Below are 15,475 nucleotides of genomic sequence, written 5' to 3'. Positions count from 1 at the left end.
AGAGGTGAAAAACATTACCATTGAAATCTACCTGATGACTTTATATCCATGCTCAGGTGCCAAGGATCCATGTGTAACCAACTGTGACTAGTAATAATCATATACATAGAGATTAGAGACACATGTGCGAACATCTAAGCATTAGTAGCATTAAAAATGAGGGTTTTTTTGTATGGTACAGTATATTTTAAAATGAAATGGAGATCCTTCTTAAAGATTAAAACCTCATTCAATTTTACGTCTTATAGGGTTTATACTGAGTTCAATATTGTGTAACTGTAATTAATTCAACTCTGAACCTAAAAATTTACAGACAATTTTGAAAGAGATGCATCTTAGCTCAGAAAATTGTTATTGAATATGTCAATGCTGTTGTAATGAAATGCTTCTTCTAAGTATGTGGTTATTAAATAATTAAAAAAAACTTTATACTACAAAAGTGAGTAGAGAATAAAATTCTATTTATAGTTTAAAAAAAGAATAAAATAATTAAAAGATAGAGAAAGCTCCAATTTTCAAAGAAGGAAAAAAAACCATAAAGGTTCTTTTATTATTATTATTATTATTTTTGTCTTTTTGAGACAGGGTCTCCCTGTAGCCCCAGCTGGCCTGAAACTTGCTATATAGACAAGACTGGCCTTGAACTCACAGAGAGTTTCTTATTAAATATGCAAAATCTTCCAATTCCTGTCCCTTTTTAGGAATAATAAGACATTAAGATTCAGATTATACCTTCCCTTCCACAGAATGAGTACATAGTAATTAGATTTTGCCACATACATTACATAATGGTAGTGCTTACCATTAGGAATTATTCTTCATACATAAATAAGCCAAACTATACAATGTCACCATTACCTGGTATATCGCAGGTATTCAAATATTTACTAAATGACTTTAGAGATTAACACTAGGTTTCCACTGTCCTTATTCTCTCATGTGGGAGGTCAGGGAACAAGGCTATCTCAGAGAACAATAGCAATAGTAACAACAAAAATAACGAACAAGGTGGAGATGGCTCAGCAGTTAAGAGCACTGGCTGCTCTTGCAAAGAACCTGAGTTCGGTTCCCAAAACCCACATGGTGGCTCACAGCCATCTGTAAATCAAGTTCCAGGGGATCTGATGCCCTTTTCTGGCCTCCATAAGCATTGCACAACATGGGTACACGTACATACATGCAGGCAAAACACTCATACACATAAAATAAAAATACACATGTTCTAAATGCATGTTAAAAAATAATAATGAGGGGGCTGGAGAGATGGCTCAGTGGTTAAGAACACTGGCTGCTCTTACAGAGGACCCAGGTTCAATTCCTAGAACCCACATGGTGGCTAACAACCATCCAAAACTCTAGTTCCAGGGGATCTGATGCCCTTTTCTGACCTCCATAAGCATTGCACAACATGGGTACACGTACATACATGCAGGCAAAACACTCATACACATAAAATAAAAATACACATGTTCTAAATGCATGTTAAAAAATAATAATGAGGGGGCTGGAGAGATGGCTCAGTGGTTAAGAACACTGGCTGCTCTTACAGAGGACCCAGGTTCAGTTCCTAGAACCCACATGGTGGCTAACAACCATCCAAAACTCTAGTTCCAGGGGATCTGATGCCCTTTTCTGACCTCCATGGGCTTTGCACGATATGGGTGCACTTACATACATGCAAGGCAGTATACTCAGACCCATAAAATAGAGATAATAAATAAAATATTTTAAAAATAATAATGAACGATGAAAGTAATAAGCCATGTACATTCCAGTCTCACAGTCCCCTCAAAAGGGTAATATTATGTTTCATTTCCAGTTCATAGATGAAGGAACTAAGATATAGAGAGTTTATGTAACTTTCCCACTAGCCACGAAAGCCAGTTTTTGAACCTAGGAGTCTACTCCCGCGTCTGAGCATACTGACCAACCGAAGCGAATTAATCTTGCTAAGATCCTGTCTTGCATAAATGTCCTCGTATGCATGCCACACTGGAAAAAGGCTATTTGGGGCACATTGTTTACCCCCGAGAAGATATTTCTGGCTACTGCAATCACTTCAAACATGTTATTGCCCCCATCCATGTTGTCCTCCCCAGGACTCATGCTTGCATGGAAGAGACCAACAAGCAAAAGGTCTTCCTAAGGATACAGAACATGGAATACAAGCACTCAGCTAAGCCCATCTAGGGAGCAGGGCAAGAAAATAGCACATACCTGATGGAGAACATTTCAGACACCTACGCCTCTTCTGAAAGGAGAACTCAATGTCTCATTCTGATATGAAGCAAAATTAGTTACCTATCTCCAAATCTGCAAGCTCCCGTTTTACTGTAGAATGGACAATTGGCTCGATCTTTTTCCAGTACTCTTACATCCATGGGAGGTTCTGGGTTCTGCCAGGGGCCACCATTTTCCAACTGTTAAAAATAACCATGACTTAACTGGCAGCATAAAAAATCCATGAAAGATAAACGTTTCCCCAAATAGTTTCATAATAAGGACATGTACACTTAACTTACAATAAGGAATCAGGAATTTATAAGCAATAGTTCAGAGATGTGAGCTGTAATTAATTCTCTCTGGGCTCCAAGTCATTTTCCTTGATCCAGGGTCACTAACGTTACTAGAGGCAGTGACCAAAGTTTTCTTTCTCTCTATTAGTGCTGAAAAGCGTCCAAGAATGTAAGGAGCCACCAAAAGTACAGGTTATTCTGAATCAAGATAAATACAGAAACCATTTGGGACCAGGAGTATGAGATGTTGCTTTCAAACATTTTAAGGACTCTATACAAATACAGTCCATGGGTTGATTCAATATCATTTGTTTCTGTTCATTAATCAGACTATTCTTTTTTTTTAAGAAAGGGTCTGTCTATGTACCCAGGCTGGCCTCAAACTTGTGGTGATTCTCCTGCCTCAGCCTCCCCAGGGCTAGGATTACAGGAGCATGCAGTAACCTCCACCTATCCCAAATTCTTAATCAAAGATTTTGAAAAATACCTCATTTTCAGCCCGATCCAGCATCTTCTGCACAGCTTCCTATAAGTGGTGCAAACACAGGGCTAGTGAAAACTTGGATGTCAGATATATCTGGTTTCTCTAGTTAAGAATCTCATGTATAACAATTAACACACGTGCGCATACGAAAGGCTTCAGGTTCTGATTTCCTTTCTAAGCATGTATCTTCTAAAAATCTTTCAAAAGATATATAGCTTAGAATTTTTATTCAAATACAAAATTTGAATAGTTCACATTGCAAAATACTTATAATAGCATCAGTAACAGTAATATTTAATATATTAGTGCATAAATACCATGGTGTCTCTTTTAAGGTAGCAAAGACTATTATTTAAAAAGTTAAACAACATAAACACTGAACACAAATACTGAAGAAAAACAAAACTATGACATGATGAAGAGTAGTTAGAATTTAGAAGAAATTTTGAACCTTTAAGAAGATAAAGGAAGTCTTGCAAGGTAGCAGTTAATTTGTATCTAACTAGCTATTTTGTTTTCCCCTTTTTATTGAATTTTTGCAATTTTCACACATTATATTTTAATATTTAGATCCTTCCCCTATCTGAAACTCTCCGTACTACTTCCTACCCAAGTTAATGTACTCATATATAATATATATAAAATAAATATATGTATATAGAGTCTAATTTGTGTCCCCAAATGTCCTTCAGTGTGTGTCCATCCACTGAAGGGTGGTTAACGTACCAAGAGTCTCACCCTTAAAAGAGACTGACTCTCCCCCCAAGTAGCCCTCCATTGTCAATACTTCCTCTGATAAGGTTGGAGTTTCTAATTGTTTCTAAACACATTTGAAGACAAGTTCTATAGATTTCTCTTCCTTAGCTCCTCAGAGCAATACATACAACTTGTGTCAAGCTGCTTAGTTGCTAAGTCTACTGGACCTGGCAACTTAGAGTCGCATCAATTTAACATGATCAAAACACAGGGTTCTTTGGTTTTGGTTTTTTGGGGATGTTAGAGATCTAACTCAAGGCCTTACTTGTGCTTAGCATGCACCTTTACCACTAAGTTATACCTCACCCCCAAAACAGAACTCTTGTTCTCCTCTCCCACTCATCTCCATTACCGTCCTAAATATCCTCTCAGTAAATAATGCTACCATTTGTCCATTAGTTAAGAAAAAAAAACCCTAAAAATATGACCTGAGTTCCCTTCCCTTTCCTTCTCCCTCTCATTCACTTCACTAATTAGAGTCCTGTTAACTCTGCCTGCAACACTCCCAAATCTGAGTACTTATCTGTTTGATGCACTACCCTCATCCAAACCATTATCTCCTATCTAGAGTGCAACTAGCTGCTCATGCTATTTTATCTCTTGCCCATTCTTTCCACAAAAGTTAGGATACTCTGTTGGAGGTAACAATATGAACAGGATAAAAAAAATCACTCCTTGCTTAAAGCTCTTCTACATCTTCCCATTACACTTGCCATGCAATCAAACTCCTTTAAATCCAAGAGCCCCTGCATGATCTGCCCCTTCCAACCCTCCTGACCTCCTCCCAGGCTCCAGTCCCATCTTCCCAGAGTCTCCAGGTTTCAGACCGTCTGTTCTTCTATCCACCCCCAGGCCTCTTCTCCCCAAGATCTCTACACTCAGCTATGAGCTCAAACATCACTTCCTCAGAGATTTCCAGGACTGCACAATTTAATAAGTATTCCTTTACCCCCATTATTCTATCACCCCTTCCTTCCTCCTTTATTTCTTTAAAGCATTAGCATTATCTCAGTGTGTTTTAAATGATCTGTTTTGCTAACTTACCTCTGACCAACCTATCTAGAAAAATCACTCAAGGAGAGAAGGAACTGTGTGCTTTCACTGCTCTGTCTCTGTCTACCAGAGAAGTGTCAAGCATGTAGCAAAAACATACATCAGATATTCCTTTAAATATGCTCACAATTCATTTCATTTAACCCCTCCTCCTCCTCCTCCTCCTTCTTCTTCTTCCTTTTTTTTTTTTTTTTTTTTTTGGTCTTTTTGAGACAGGGTCTCCCTGTAGCCCCAGCTGTCCTGGAACTCACTATGTAGACCAGGCTGGCCTGGAACTCACAGAGATCCGCCTGCTTCTGCCTTCTGAGTGCTGGGATTAAAGGCGTGCATCACCACGCCCAGCCTAGCCCCATTCTTCTTAACGTCCCACCAGACTCCCTTTAAAAACACTGAAAAGAAATCTTCTATGTGATCCCTGAAAGCTGAAGAACATTCTACTGTTAAAATAGGAACTGACTGATCTCTATAAAGCATGACAAGCTCCAAACAACTGTGTCCCTAAAACCTTCATCTGAATGTCTGCCTCATTTGGAAAGCAGTGCTTTAACAGGAGTGTCAAAAATCTGAATTGGAACTGCTTCCTGAAGACACAAAAAAATAAAGATTATGGGGGCTGTTCCAACCCTACCATGACTAGGATGTAAACACATACATCTCTCCTCATCATAAGGTGATTAACTATAGAATTTTATGCTATTCAAATTTAGCAATCTTAAGGAAAAAAAATACATCTTCATGAACCAGACAAGAAAAGATGAGCAGTATTATCACTGAAATATATACATTGTTAGGAAACAGCAGCAAAGTAAACCAATCTTTAAAAAAGAATACTAGAAAATATAGATGAGATATACATACACGTTACAGAATTTCTTTTTTCAAAAGCAAAACTGGAGATTATTAAGGTTTTAACATAGACTTCAGGATAAGCATTAAGAGATAGGGAAAGAAACATTTGACAGAGGACAGTAGTACATGTTCAAGAATGGGCACAGGTTTCTCAAGAGAATATCTGCTAGAATATTTTCAATAACAAACTGACATTTGCTTTTCTATCAAAAGTTAGACAGGAAGTCAGAATTTAATAAAAAAAAATATTTCTTATTTCCTTACTATCTGAGATCCTGAATTTGTGAAAGAAATTAATTCTTGCTGAGTTATCTTAAGCTATTAAAGCTCTCATCAGCTCAATGAGTGCAAGGTACTATTCTTCTGTTAAGAAGTCAACACACGTACAACAGAGGCACAGAAAAGCATCCCTTGCTACAGAGTGGTACAGAGTGTAAAGCAGGGAAGCTGCCTGTTCTTACAGAAAGGTTTCATTGGAACATAGCCACACCCATTCATTTACTATCTATGTCTGCTTTAGGGTACACTGGTAGTGCTGAATGTGCACAGAGGCCACATGGGCATCAAAGCCTAAAACACTTACTATCCAGCTCTTTAAAGAAAATGTTTACCGATCCCTGACATAAAGGGTAACTTGGGTAAAGCTGAAGAAAATCTTAATTTGAGGAATCTGCCACTGCACAGACCCAAAAAAGAGCAGCCTGAGGAAACTAACCCAGTGTATTTCTACTAAAACTGACTCCTTCCAAATGAATGAAGCAGTATCAAAATATAAAAACAAGCCCAAGCCCTGACATGCCCACTGCTGATTTTGTGCACACTTTCCACGCACACGTGCACACTAAGGAGATATGCAGAGATCTAGCCTCCTATGACTGAAGTCACCTCTCGCTCTCTCTTCTCCTGCAGTTTCTGCTCTTCCTCCTCTCTCTCTTTTCTCTGTTGTTCTTCCCATTCTTCCTTTAACTTTCTCTTTAAGGAAAAAACAAGAAAAAGTTATTTTTTCAGATACATTTCTAAGAAAAACAGCATAAAGAATCATTGAAAAGCTTTAGAAACTGGTGACTGGTAAAAGATATCCATTTTCTAAATTTATTTATTTTTATGTGTATGAGTTTTTTGCCTGTGTGTATATAACCAAACTGTGTCCAGCAATGCCAGAAGAGGGAATCAGATCCTCTGGAACTGGAGTTATTGATGGTTGTCATGTGGGTGCTGGGAACCAAACCTGGGTCCTCTGCAAGAGCAGCCAGTGGCCAGTGTTCTTAATTGCTGAGCCACCTCTCTAGCCCCTAATATCATTTTTCTAAGTCAACATATGTAACCCTCTCTTTTGTTTACACAATGCTGGAGATAGAACCCAGGGCCTTGCATATGCCAAGTAAGAGCTGTATCACTAAAAGAAGACATATTTATTTATTTGTGTGTGCGTGCGTGTGTACATGCGTGCATGTGTGTGTGTGTGTGTGTCTGGGGGACTATATGTGTACACGGATGTAAGGGTAACATGAAAAGGCCAGAGGAGGAACTGGAGAGATAGCTCAGTGGTTAAAGCACTGACTGCTCTTGCAGAGGGCCTAGCTTCGATTCCTAGCCACATGGTGGCAGAAAACTGTCCATAATTCCAGCTCCAGGGGAATCCAACATCCTCTTCTGACTTCCCTGGGCATTGCACAAAGGTGAACTTACACACATGCAGGCAATACACTCATACACATAAAATTAAAAAAAAAAAATGGGTTTTAAAAGAAAGTCAGAGGAGAGGGTGTGATTCCTCGCACCTAGGGTTAAGAGTGTTTAGGGTGGCCAACTTGTTACACGGGTGCTGGTATCCAAAGTCCAGTTCTCATGGCCACACAGCAAGTGCCATCTCTCCAGCCCCCCAAGACAAAGAGCTCTTAATGATGTTATTTCAGTTAACTACTGAATTAGTTATCTGGTTATTTAATACTCTACCTCTTCCTCTTCCCTCCGTTTTCTAGCTGCCTCTTCTTTTTTCTTCTTTGCTCTGAATTCTTCTTGTGCCTTCTGTTCCCTCAGTAACCACTCTTCATGTAATAATTGTCTGTTATTATCATAACGCAGTCAGTAAAAAGAAGTGGGACTTAATCTAGAACTTATGCAAGGTAACAAAAACATGACATGTGTGGGGAATGACTAAAATATCACAAAAAGGGAGTTGAAGAGATAGCTCCGTGGTTAAGAGTACTGTCTGCTCTTGCAGAGGACTAGGGTTCAGTTCCCAGCACCCACATGGTGGCTAACAACCATCCATAACTCCAGTTGTAGGGGATCTGCCACCCTCTTCTGTTCTCTGTGGGCATTGCACAACATGGGTACACTTACATGCATGCAGGCAATATACTCATACACATACAATAAAATAAAAATAAAAATATCAAGCCAGGTGTGGTGACACATGCCTTTAATCCCAATACTTGTGAGGCAGAGGCAGGTGGATCTCTGTGTGTTCAAAGCCAGCCTGGTCTCCATAGTGAATCCAGGCCAGCTGTGACTATAGGGAGACCCTGTCTCAAAAAAGGCAAATAATAAATAAATAAATAAATAAATAAATAAATAAATAAATAAATAAATAAAAATAAATAAATAAATAAATAAATAAATAAATAAATAAATAAATAAATCATAAATAAATAAATCATAAAAGATATTTTGAAAAAAAATTTATATAGGTACGAATGCTTAGACTGCATGTATGTGAATGTACCCGTGCATGCAATGCCCAGAGGCCAGAAGAGTGTCAGATCCTCTGGAACTGGAATGATGGGTGGTCGTTAGCAGTTATGTGAGTGCTGGGAACTGAACCCAGGTCTTCTGCAAGCACAGCGAGTGCTCTTAACTGCTGAGCCATCTCTCTGGCCCCAAAAGATATTTTCTATAAAGCAATGAAGTGAGGATGGGAAAAACAACTATCCTCCAAGATATAGTAAGTTACAATTACTACTTCTACATTTCATAACCACCACATATGGCTGTGACATCTTTATGTAAGAAAATGACAATGACTTTCTCTTTAGGCAAATATATTAAAGCAATACTTCACTTTCACACTCAGATAGCATTATTGTTCCTAGTCTATACATTATTTTCCCAATGATATTACTTCTTATAATTGGTTTAGTTTTAAAAGTAAAGCTGCCAGGCATGGTGACTCATGTCTATAATCTTAGCTGAGACAGGAGGATATCCAGTTAAAAGCCAAATACTCCTAACAGCTAAGTCATCTTTCTAACTCCCTTAAAACTTTCATTCTAAAGAATTGCTCAGTGTGGACTTTCCAGTGCAGCCGTAAATGGGTGGGGGGGCACTCCTCTGTAAATAAACCCCCACCCCATGCTCTGTTAAAAAAAAAGGAAAAAAAAGGACACATGAGGTTGGGAGGGAAAGTGGCGGTGTGGGGGATAGGGGAGGATCTGGAGGGAAGGAAATGGGGGTTACTTAGATTAAAACACAGTATGTACATGTATAAAATTCTCAAACAATAAAAAAATTATGCACATTAAAAAAAAGAATTGCTCAAAACATAACCCATCCCCCCCAGCAGTTTAGATGTTTGAGGGCAAATCAGGAAGAGTCCCTTAATTACACTGAATAGGAGTCCAAAGTTTATGGAGAAAGATGACAGGTTTTTATAGAGCCACATTTACAAAATTGACTTTTGAAATGTATAGAATAGTCATGTGGTACATGCCAAGACTCCCAGCAATTAGAAGGCTGAGACAGGAAGATTACAAGTTCTAGGCAACTAGGGTGGGAAAGATGGCTCAGTGGTTAAGAGGTCCTCTTGCAGAGGACCCAGGTTCGATTCTCAGCACACACATGGTGGCTAACAACTGTCTGTAACTCCAGTTCCAGGTGATCCAATGCCCTCTTCTGACCTCCTTGGGTACTGTACAACATGGGTGCAATATACTCATACACATAAAATAAAAGTAATAAGTAAAATACTTAAAAAAGAAGTTCTTACATAGCAAGACTCTGTCTCAAAAAAATTTAAAAAAAAAACAGATCAAAACACAAAGGTAATATTACCTTAAATGGGTACATCTCGATATCCAATATCAAAAGCTTCTCATTTAAAAGGGGTTATGTGATAGCTAATCTTCAGGGTCAACCTGACTAGATTTGGAATCACCTAGGAGACACTCCTCTGGTCATGTCTGTGACGGAGTTTCCAGGAGTATTAACTGAGGAGGAAAAACTCACCCTGAATAAAACCATCCCATGGACCAGCCCTAGAGAGAAACCTTTCAAAGTTAGGCAACAGGACCAGATATCATAAGTTGATGACATGAAAATCAAATCATAGCCAGGTCTGGTGAACACGCAGGAGGCTGAAGCAAGAGGATCTCAAGTTCAAGACTGCCCTTGGCTACATAGTTAGACTGTCTCAAAACGCCAAAAAGAGAAAAAAAGAAAATCAAATCACAGTACATAATGGCATAAACCAAATTAGGTGTGATGATAAAAAGAAAAATATATCCTATATACAACAAAGGATTAATATTCTTAAATAACAATACCACTTATAAGACATATTGTTAAAAAAAAAAAAAAAGGTTGCTGGGCGTGGTGGCACATGCCTTTAATCCCAGCACTTGGAAAGCAGAGGCAGGTGGATCTCTGTGAGTTCAAGGTCAGCCTGGTCTACATGGTGAGTTCCAGGCCAGCTGGGGCTACAGGGAGACCCTGTCTCAAAAAGACTCCCCCGACCCCCCAAAAAAGTTGACATCTAATTTTAGCCTATCAACTGGAAATTTTAAATTTTATTTTTTTAAAAAATTTTTATGATTTTTCATACAATATACTTTGATGGCATTTAGATCCCTTCTCCTAACTACACTTAATTTTATTTAATTTTTATGGTCTTTTTGACACAGGGTCTCCCTGTAGCCCCACCAGACCTGGAACTTGCTATGCAGACCAGGATGGCCTTGATCTCACAGAGAGATCCTGAGTGCTGGGATTAAAATGCTAGGAATAAAAGCATGTGCCACCACATCCAGCTTTTAAGACCCATTTTGTATAATAGTTCATAAAAAACATCTATACTAGTTGTCAAGGCTGATAAAATTTAAATGCTTCGATACATGCTGACCTTTCTTTCTCCAATTGTAGTTCTTCTTTTAATTGCTTTTCTTCAAAAAGCGTGTCTTCCTCTTCCTCTTTCTGTGACACTCCTGGAGAAATTCAAATTTTTTATTAAACCCAGTATTACAAATCCTCAGTCAATAATAGTTCAGAGAAAAATACATAAAACCTTTTAATCTTTACAATTACGGTAAAAATCTAAAACTTCAAATAATTGACAGGCTCCAGTCACCCATATTGGTACAATGTAACCATCAACAAAAGAATAAAAGTAGTGGATAAGACATTAAACAAACAAACGAACAAACAAAAAAGCCCAGTGGTTCCATAACAATACTTGAAAAAAGGGTGTCCATGTGAGAAGAACATCATTTCTAGAGGAAAATGGCAACTGAAACATGGGGAAAAACTGAGGGTACAAACCCACCCACTTCTGGTGACCCACGCCTGTAATACCTGCACTCAGGAGCTGGAGGCAGGAGATCAGAAGTTCACCGTCATCCTAGGCTACAGAACAAGTTTGAGGCCAGCCTGGGCTACATGAGACCCTGCTTCAAAAACCAAAGAAACTAAGGTAGAAAAATCATTATTTTTATAACTCCCACTGTAAAAACTTAGATGGCGATATAAAAAATACTGGAAGACAACTTGTGGGAAATTGCATATTTATACCATCAACATCACAAAATGCTACCCACATAGATGAAGTTTAATCACAAATAAGGAAAACATGCCCTTCCTTACAATGCAGTGATCTCTTCACCAGGAGTGGAACAACTTGACATAGCAGGCTTTGTGATATATACACTATGAAGTTTACCTCTACTCTGCAGCATTTTGCTATAAAGATTATTTCTACAGTAAATCTAATCATGAGAAGATAGACTAGTTCAGAATGCAAGGTATTCCACAAGATAACTGGCTTAAGTATTTCAAAACAATGATAGTATGAGAAAGATTCTATATGCCCTGCCTTCACACCACTGCATTACTGTCTGTTTTATATGAGTACAAATTTGATACTATGGTTCTGCGGGAGAACATCCTTATTTTGAAAAGATGTGGGCTAGGGGTTGGAAAGATGGCTCAGCAGTTAAAAGCACTTGCTGCACTTCCAGAGGACCCGAGTTCGGTTCCCAGGTCTCATGTAAGACAGCCTACAACTGCCTCTAACTCCATCACCAAGCTCCAAGAAGATCCAACACCCTCCTTTGGCCTCTGCCCACCCCCCACATGACAGACACATTCACAGACACAAAAATAAATCTTTAAAACAAAAAGGGAGATGCAGGATCAAAGATTTAGAGAAGCAGTGCCGTGATATCTGCCATTTCTATTCAAAGGGTCCAGAGGGAAAAAAAAAACTTTGAATGAGAGCAAGGGAGAGATGGGGAGCAGGAGGGGGAGGGAGGGAGAAAAGTGTGAGCACAAATGTTAATAACGTGGCAAATTTAGCTAAAGCATTCATGAATATTTAAGTGTCCTTTTTTTACTTTTTGTGCTTTTTGTAATTTTGGGACATTTTTCAAAATAAAACCATGGTAAGCTGGTTTCAATAGAAGAAAATTGGGTATCTTCTAATCAAATCTTAAATTTAAAGTTAAAAAATCAGAGAAAATAGAGAAATGTGGAAGGAGAGAAATGAATTGACTGGAAGGAATTGTAACAGTCCATCTTAAAGGAAAAGGATCCTGTGATCAATAACAGCAGTTTACCGTGGTTTCCCTTTTCATCCCTGATATTGTGTTCGGCCTCTAGTGGACCAGTTCTCAAATACTAAAAGGGAGATACTGATCCATGTTGCTGGTAAAGACACTGCTCCTTCCCTTCTAAATACCCCAGGTGCTGCTACTAAATAATCACTGGAAAATCCAAGAGTAAATGAAAATTCTATAGCTGTTTCTCAAGATTCAAGAATCCTGGTTACCTGAAATTGAGGCCATGGTGTCTGGCCTTCAGTCATCTACGATCATTTAATAAGCAGTCTAGAGGGTACTGCTGGCAAGCATCATGACCTAGTACTGTTGTGAAATTTCAATGCCCTAGTCTGTATTTGTAGCTACTTTATCCTTTTATAAAATGCTAATTTTATAAATCTACCTGTTTAACACATTAATGTTGGGTTCTTCCATGTAAACGCCAAATGGCATCGTGGCTAGCTGCACAAATCAAGGGGTGGTGGGAGCAATTTCATGCGGGCTGAGGCAGTACCTCAGTTGGGGGAGTGTTTGCCTAGCAATGCATGAAATCCTGGGTCCCATCCCCTGTACCGTGTGTAAACGCTGCACTGTGGTGGCCGGCTGTCATCCCAGCACGGCGGAGATGGAGGCAAAACGATCAGACGTTCAAAACTATCCTTGGCTGCTAAACAAGTTTAGGCCAGCTTGTTTGCGACTTTGTCTCAAAGTTTGGACGGGAACAGAAGGTGCAGTGTCATCTCCAGGACACATGAGAAGGAAGGAATCTACTTACCTGAATCTCTCAGTCGAGCGAGTTCCTGCCGCCTTTTCTTCCTTTTCTCCTTTTTCAGGGCAGCCCTGTACTTCTTGTGGCTGGAAGATTGGAAAAGCACACCGGGGTGAAAGCAGCCCCTCAGGGCATGCGGCAGGCTGGAATCCCTCCTTCTTACATCCAGTCCCTCCATACCTGAGAGCAGGTACTCCCAGCTCTCCATATGCTCCCTTCCTTGTCTCCAGAAGCCCACGGATGCCCAAGACAGCCAGGGATCCTGGCCACAAGTGGGTTAAGGCCCGACTCCCCTCTGTTCCTGCAGCCCGTACGTCCCCCGCCCCCAAGCCACCGCGGCCTTTTCCCCCTGAGTTCATCGTCCCCAGCCGTGCTTTACCTCAGTTTTTCGGTGAACACAGCTGGCTTGGGCGCTGCCATATTGCCTCCGCCTCTCCACCCTCCGGAGATCTGACCCAAAGAAGCGGAAGCAACATCACCAGTGACGAAAGCTGACGCGAAAGCCAAGCTACCACCCAGAAGAACCAAAACCAAAGGCGGGAGGTTTCTTCCTGAAAACAGTCAGCCAGACACCCCGGCCAGAGAAAATAGCTGCTCACCGAAGATGCCTGCGCTGCTTTTCCTCTGCCAAGGACACAATCTTTTCTTACTCAGCGCCTTGGGGCCGCTGTGGCACCGGCTTTCTCCTCAGGCGGCATCAGGCGGTGCCCGGGGTTCAAGGAGTTAAGAGCCGGGCCCCGCCCCCTTCACACTTAATTCGTTGGTGGAGCTTTGCTCCACCCCTAACAACCCCGGCCAGTTTCTCCAGGAAGTCTCCAAGCTCCGCCCCACTCCGCGGCTCCATCCATCGGTACCTCAGACAGAGCGTCAGACCCCGCCTCCTCTTTAATCACAACTACAGGCGCAGGGTGCGCAAACCCACTGACACCCAGGGTTGCAAAAAGATGAGGTCTGTCACCCAGGAGTTGCATAGTGAGACTCAGACACGGTCCGACACAGATAATACAGTGCAGGCAAAGGTGAGGTAGACTTATGCCGTTGATACTTTAATTTACCTAGGTAGGAAAAGCTAGGAACAAAGTTCAAGGGCAATCAGTATTAACAGAGATAGGAGGAGGTGAAAACCGGAATGTGCCAGGAACAAGGGGAATTTTATCAGTAGAACTGGAAGTGTAAATCTAGTGCAAAAAACACAGGGGTGGGCATGGTAGCACACGCCTTTAATCCCAGCACGTGGGAGGCAGAGGCCGGCAGATCTCTGAGAGTTCAAGGCCAGCCTGGTCTACATAGTGAGTTCCAGGACAGCTGGGGCTGCAGGGAGACCCTGTCTCAAAAAGACCAAAGAAGGGGGGAAAAAAGAAAAGAAAAGAAAAAAAAGAGGAAGGGAGGAAGGGAGGAAGGAAGGAAGGAAGGAAGGAAGGAAGGAAGGAAGGAAGGAAGGAAGGAAGGAAGGAAGGAAGGGCCTAATTAGTGGTGCATGCTTTTAATGCTAGCACTCTGGAGGCAGAGGCAGGTTAATCTCTATAAGATCGAGGCCAGCTTGGTCTACATAGTAAGTTCCAGGACAGCTGGGGCTACAGGGATATTCTGCCTCAAAAAAGGGAAGGGAGGAAGGAAGGGAGGGAGGGAGAGAGGGAGGGAAGGGGGAATTTAACAAATTTGTATTTGAGGTAAATTGTACTTTCTATTTTTTAATGGATTTTTTCTAATGGATTTTTTTCTCCTTCCCTACTCCTTTTTTTTTTCTTTTTGGTCTTTTTGAAACAGGGTCTCCCTGTAGCTCCAGCTGGAACTTACTATGTAGACCAGTGAGGAAGGGAGGGAGGGGGGAAGGAAGGAAGGAAAGGAAGAGATAGAGATGAGCTGGCCTTATGTCATGAATGATGGCCTAGTATTCCTTGTCGTGGCTTACTCTTTTACAGGCCATGGGGAAATACTGAAAAGGCTATTAGTCTGTTGTGGGGTGTTTGTGTTCTAGGTAAATTGTACTTTGCATTGTAAAGGATTAAGAGATTAAACTAGCAGGGTGAGTTGGTTTACACCTCTAATCCCAACAGTCTTAGTACTTGGGAGGCTGAGGAAGGAGGATCAGGAGTTCAAAGTCATCCTTGGCTACCTAGAGAGTTTGAGCACTCCGGAGCTACCTGAAACCAAAAGAAATGTAACAAGAAAGGTTGGGTGTGATGGTGCATACCTTTAATCCTAGTAGTCCAGGAGGAGAAGCAGCCAGATCTCTGAG

General features: G+C 40.6%; 1 protein-coding gene across 1 annotated transcript in view; it reads right to left on the bottom strand.

Annotated features, from left to right (window-relative positions):
* The window catches only part of Zrsr2 (zinc finger CCCH-type, RNA binding motif and serine/arginine rich 2), a 26,924-nt gene extending 12,951 nt beyond the window's left edge, over positions 1-13,973 (bottom strand). The window contains 8 exon segments of the mRNA XM_008829745.3: positions 2,302-2,420; positions 3,004-3,042; positions 6,544-6,630; positions 7,615-7,723; positions 10,778-10,859; positions 13,243-13,322; positions 13,616-13,686; positions 13,836-13,973. Coding sequence (XP_008827967.1) covers positions 2,302-2,420; positions 3,004-3,042; positions 6,544-6,630; positions 7,615-7,723; positions 10,778-10,859; positions 13,243-13,322; positions 13,616-13,656 — 557 coding nt within the window. The 5' untranslated portion in view covers positions 13,657-13,686; positions 13,836-13,973.
* Between the last annotated feature and the right edge of the window lie 1,502 nt (positions 13,974-15,475).

The sequence above is a fragment of the Nannospalax galili genome, unplaced genomic scaffold (assembly GCF_000622305.1).
Source record: "Nannospalax galili isolate Female #2095 unplaced genomic scaffold, S.galili_v1.0 scaffold2371, whole genome shotgun sequence".
Classification (NCBI taxonomy): Eukaryota; Metazoa; Chordata; class Mammalia; order Rodentia; family Spalacidae; genus Nannospalax; species Nannospalax galili.
Note: the sequence above shows the minus strand (reverse complement) of the source record. Positions and strands in the feature narration are given on the sequence as shown.